Genomic DNA, 6,000 nt, shown 5'->3' with positions numbered 1-6,000 from the left:
GAAGGAGGGGGTGGGGGGGGGGGGGGGGGAGTGAGTGAGAGAGAAAGAGAAAAAAAAATAACGAAAGGCAATGCATATCTGCACACCTTTCAAACACAGACACGCACGTGAGCTCACCTTTAAAATATGACCGATATGGATTAAAAGGCAAATCTCAGGTTGAAAGATTAATACCGTCCACTTCATTTCCACAACCTGCCCATCTGTGAGCGCTGAAAGCCACTTATGCAGCATAAAAGACACAGCGCTGCTCCTCGGCCTCTTCATTCAGCCCATACAAAGGCCACTCAAGGCTAAGAATCTCTCTCGTGGCTTTCAGGCCGCTACAGAGGAGGATGTTATACCTGTGAACACTGTAGCATAAAGCTGCTAGCTATTCCTCGGCTCACCTTTATAAAGGCATCACTGCTAAGACACGGGGATCACAGCTGGATGAAGTCAACAGCCCACTCTGACCAAAGACCACCTCTCCTTGTCTCATTTCTCCTTTCTTTACATAATTTTTTAAAAAGTTATATTTATGGGAATTTAGTGCCTTTATCTGATAGAACAATAGAGAAGAGACAGGAAAGCATTGGGAGGAGAGAGGGGAGCAGGATCGGCAAATAACCTCAAGATGGGAATTAAACTCGGGTCGCCGTGAAGGCAGTTGTGCCATAAGTCGGCACACTAACCACTAGGCTATTGGCACCGACATCTCCTTTCATTTTTATTTTCTACTTCCCTTAGTTACTCCCCCTCTCTCCTCATTTCTCATTCCCTCTCCCCATTTCTCTTATTTCTCCTTCAATCTCCACATTTCGCTTCTCTCTTCATTTTATTTCTCCTCCTCTCCTCATTTCTCTTTTCCCACCTCATTTCCTCTCCCAGTTTTTCTTCTCTCCTCTCCTTTATGCTATCCACCTCCTCTGCCTTTATTTTACCCTCCTCTCCTCATTTCTCATCCCCTCTTCCCATATTTCCTCTCTCCTCCTCTTATTTCTCCTTTACACTCATTTCTCTTCTCCTTATCTCATCCTTTCTCTTCCCCCTCATCTTTCTTGTCTTCGTCTCATTTTCTCTCCTCTCTTCATCTCCCTTATTTCTATTCATCCTTCCACCATTTCTCCTCCCATCTTCTTATTTCTCATTCAGTCTCCATATTTTACTTCTCACTTACCGTTATTTCTCCTTCATGCTCCTTATATCTCCTCTCCTCCCCTTATTTCTCTCTTATATTTTTCCTTCTCCTCTCCTAATTTTTATAATCTAATTTCTCTTCTTTTTTCTCATCATTTATCATACCTTCTTCTACTCTTCCCCTTCATTTATTTTTATAATCTAATTTTTCTTGTCTTCATCTCATTTCTCTTCTCCCCCTCCCATTTTTCCTTCCTTCTCCTCATTTCTCTTCCCCTCCACCATTTCTCCTTCCCTCTCATTTCTCTTCTTCTCTAACATAATTTTTCCTTTTCATCACATATTCTCTTCTCTCTTCCCCTTAGCTTTCCTTCCCTCTTCTCATGTCACTTCTTCTAATTTTCTTCTCTTAAACTCTCATTCTCATCCTTTACTCTATCAAAAAAATTACTTGATGACTCAAATAAAATGAAAAAAATCCCCAAAAAATCACCCCAAATCCCTGTAACATTCCACTAAGCTCATTCTTTCTCAGAAAAAAAGTCTCAGAAATAAAGACATAGAAACATCACTCAGGTGAGCAATAACCTCAAATTCAGTATATCATAAGTCTGAAGATATCGTACATTTTTCACAAGCCTGCAGGCGTGAGTGAACATGACCGAGAAACATTCCACCCTGCACATCCAATGGTAGATGTCGGACTAATCAAATAGAGTCGATGGATTGGCTACAGTGGAAATCGCTGCTCTTTTATTGGACCATATTAGCCTTGACCTTCAGGGCTCAAATTAAACGTCCTTGAAGATATAATGCTATAATGTAAAATACAGCACAAGGGCTCCTGTACTGCTACAGAAAACTCGCGCTTCAGAGCGTAACTTTGAACTGCACGACTAACGGCACAGTATAACTGAAGGACATTCATAATAACATTACACACGCATGCAAAGACACAAACAGATACACACACAAAACAAATGGGCTCTTACCTCTATGTCTATTTGTAGTTTTATCAAACATAAGCATAGCATCCTCTACCTGTAAGAGAACAGAGAGAAAAATTAGTAAAGGAAGGTGAAAACTGCCAGTGATTTGGTTGAAATTTACACTAGAATAATAATAAAAAATGTAACAATACCAGACCGACTGTATTTACTTTATTCAAGCAAGCAATATTAAATTAATATTAATACGTAATAATTACTTACAAGATCTACATATTATTTTAATTAGCTGAATTTGTACATATTTATTCAAATATTAATAACTGAAAGAGCAGTTTCAACCAGCCTAAGCTGGTTTGCTTGGTTTCATAGCTTGGTTGACTGGTTTGAGCCTGGCTGTCAAAACGGCTATCAAGAATTCTGAAATTTCTGGTATTTGAGGTATTCAACAACAGCCTTTTTTGATATTGTAACATCTTGTGCACTTCTACTTAAATAGATAACTACTGGAGCCTAAAAGCATTTACACATGCATACAGATCTGAAAGCTGCTCATGGCCATGTTCTGTGAGGAATGATATCCCTCCACAGGCCCAAGGGTACCATCCTGTCTGACCCTGACAGAGGCCTGTTCATCCTTGAGGAAAACCCTGTCTGCAAGGACACACTTCAGAGTGCATCCAGCCATAGTCTTCACACTCACAAACACACTGCCACGGGTTTTATACATCCCACAGTACGTCTGAACATGCTCCTTTCTGCTTCTTTCACATTACATGCACGCACACTAATAAATGCACAAAAAGTGCATGCCATGCCTGGCGTACACATGCTGACGTACACACGCACACTCCAATGCTCCTTCCTGAGGTCCCTGAGATTAGCCCTAAAGTACAGACGGTTGGAAAAACACCTTCCCGGCACAAAAGGAGCCATCAGTCACTCAGCCCCATAGAGAACAATAGAGCTGCAAGCGTTAAAGATCCTCATCACCCTCAATCACTTCCAATAAAGATCACACTGACTGGAGCTCTCATAGAGGCTGAGGGAAATCTGTTATCCTCCGCTATCACTCAATGCATATTTATGTTCCTCTAAAACAGCGCTCTACTGTATGTTCAGGGAAACATGTTTTATAAATGACCACTGGAAACATGAGTTTTTTTTTTAAAGTATGTTTCTTCTGTATGATTCCGTTTCTTCCACAATAAATAAATACACCATGAATGAATGAATGTGTATACATATATATAGGAACAAGACAAGAATCATCCCTCACATGTTGTATAAACATGCTGTTTATTCTTACAAAAAGTCTTTGGGCACTAAATTGGTGGTTTCTTGGTAATACTCAGTTTCTATCTTGCAGTATGTAGTTAAAACATCATAGCATCTAATGAAAATGTTGATGCCAATGTAAATGGATTTTTCTGAGAAACTACTAGCATTAGCAGGGAGATTCTATAAACTGTGTAATATTATAATGCAGCAATATAAACCACCATGCCTGCCTTTCACAATCGCAGTGATGTATGTCGGCTCTATAATTATGCTGTCCAAGCTGGTGGATGCTAGTTTATAGGCCTGTAGCCGGAGCATATAGTTCTGTCCAGAAAGAGGAGAGTCTCTTGGCTACAGCTGCACTAAAGCATGATGGGAGGAGACAGCCCTCGACTCAGGCTCATATGTAACTGTCTCTCCTCATAACCAGCATGAAGTCTCTCTCTTTCTCACCCTCACTCCATATTTCTCATACAGTGAGAACCTATGTCACCTGTCTTTGACATATAAAGTCTGAGGCCATTAGTGAAAAAGCTTCTAATTTGCATTTTTCTAATTTCTATATATAATATAGAGAAACTGAAAATTTTAATTACAATTTATTATTATTGAAAGGCAAAATATACAATACATAAAACACTGAAAAAATTAAACATTGATATAATAATTTATTATTTCTATACTTGCTTCAATTTTTTGAATACTATAATATATAACATTGTATAGTAAATAAACTGAAAAGTGAAAAGTTGAACAAAATTAAAAAAAAAGCAAAAAATACAATTTTTTCATAAATTAATTCATATAAATATACTGATATTGTAGGTGTGAAATATTATAATTAAAGTGCACATTTCGCCTATATCATTATATTTATTGAAAATCTGATTTAAAAACAATGAAATCTCTTATGTATCTGCTTCAATTTTTCCCCTCAATATTTATATTCTCAAACGCTCTCTAGTTATTCTCGATGACCTAATGCACAACTTCACACTTCAGTCCTGCTTTGCTGCCTCCAAACCACCCTGACCCATTCAGCCTTTCAATAGGGGGACAAGTATTCAAGGATAGATTCAGCCTGCCAGCGGCCATCAGATTGTGGGATAAGAAGCTCTTGAGGGCACACACACATATACAGACACGGCACAAAGGTGAGCGTGGTCCCACACCAGGTCTGTGCCTAATCTTAGGTCCGCTCTCTCCTCCTTCTGTGAAAGAAAAGCCTGAAGGATAATAGCTGTCTCTTTAGTATGTAAGGGGGCCGGGCGGCCCCCACAGATAACAGTCCCGCTTTTATATTCACTGAGAGAGATGAGGTAAAAAGGGGCGACTAGATTCATGGAAAAGAACAGAAAGCTCTTCTTAGAGTTCTTCCTATCTAGTAACGCAGCAGGGGGGAGGAAGGGGCATTTTAAGTTCTCTTAGAAGGGTGGCAGAAGGTTCCGGAGAGTCTGTGAGAGTAATGGCGCTTGCATATGCGACGGTGCCGCATTCGAAATGGCCTGACCTTTACTTGTTAGCTCTTGCGACCCTGAGGGGCCGCGGGATGGCGGGACCCCGGGCTCGTTGTGCACCGATCGATGCGAAACAAGTGGCCTTACAGCGCTCTGATGTGGTGGGGAATTAATTAGCTGACCGCGGCGTCTGGAAGGACGCGGCAGCACATGGTGCAGGATGGCAAATTGTGCAAATTCTCCCCAGGCCCAGAAGGATGGTGCCATTAAAAGCCCCCATGGCACACCCTAGGTGGTCGCGCCACTTTGCCATTAAACACCATTACTGATAATTGACTGAACAAGTGGCCTTTTTACTGGCTGTCCATAGCTTGGACAGTGGCTAATATGCGCTGTGCACCCGGCACAATGAGTAAATGCCACGGTAATGCCTGTTTTATGACAGGCATAGAAGGGGCAGGTCCTGTCTGAGTGTCGATAAAACAGCGTTTAAATGTAGTTTGTGAAAACCAACTGTAGCTCGTCTTTGAGATTTATGCTTCTTATTAGCAGGGGCCGTTCATTCGGCCCTATGAGACACAGGCCTTTATGGGCTTTTATAGCTGGACTGTTATGAAGAAAAGCACACGGGGGTTGTGACCTCATATTGCCAGAGAACACAACATGCAGTGGAGTTAACCAGGGGCCAAATACTAACCGACCTCAAAACAACAGGAAAAAACATGATGTTTACAACTGAAGTGAGTCATTTCCATGCTACTAGCGTCACCATAAAAAAATGCAAAAATAACAATTGTTTTCTATTTGCCATTGGTCCAGTTGTTTTGGATGCTTAAAAATCCCATTGAGGGAATCAATGTACAAATGGTTCATTTATAGCTTTCTGAAATAATTATATGAATAAATAAATGAAAAATTAAAATGTAATTAAAAATCCAATTAAAAAGCCCAATATAAAAACAAAACAAAAGCAAATAAATAAATAAAAGGTATTAAAAAAAACCTTCAAACATTAATGTTTAGAGACGAATGTTTTTGGAGAAATGCTCCTATTCACAGTTTTCTGGATGTATTTAAAATAATAAATAAATAAATAAATAAATAAATAAAATAAAAAGCCAAAACAGAGATAAGATAAAAACAACAACATAAAAATGCTTTCCAAAAAAACGTAAAAGCCAAAAAAGTGCATCTAT

General features: G+C 39.6%; 1 protein-coding gene across 4 annotated transcripts in view; it reads right to left on the bottom strand.

The window, feature by feature from the left end:
* The window catches only part of LOC107666187 (RNA-binding protein Musashi homolog 2), a 197,718-nt gene that overhangs the window by 114,802 nt on the left and 76,916 nt on the right, over nt 1-6,000 (bottom strand). For all 4 annotated transcript variants that reach the window (XM_016457380.1, XM_016457381.1, XM_016457383.1 and 1 more), the window contains exon 2: nt 2,112-2,160. In XM_016457380.1, the coding sequence (XP_016312866.1) occupies nt 2,112-2,160 (49 nt within the window). The remainder of the gene's footprint in view (nt 1-2,111; nt 2,161-6,000) is intronic.

The sequence above is a fragment of the Sinocyclocheilus anshuiensis genome, unplaced genomic scaffold (genome assembly GCF_001515605.1).
Source record: "Sinocyclocheilus anshuiensis isolate Anshui unplaced genomic scaffold, SAMN03320099.WGS_v1.1 scaffold984, whole genome shotgun sequence".
Classification (NCBI taxonomy): domain Eukaryota; kingdom Metazoa; phylum Chordata; class Actinopteri; order Cypriniformes; family Cyprinidae; genus Sinocyclocheilus; species Sinocyclocheilus anshuiensis.
The sequence above is the reverse complement of the archived record's forward strand: the minus strand, read 5'-3'. Positions and strand labels throughout refer to the sequence as shown.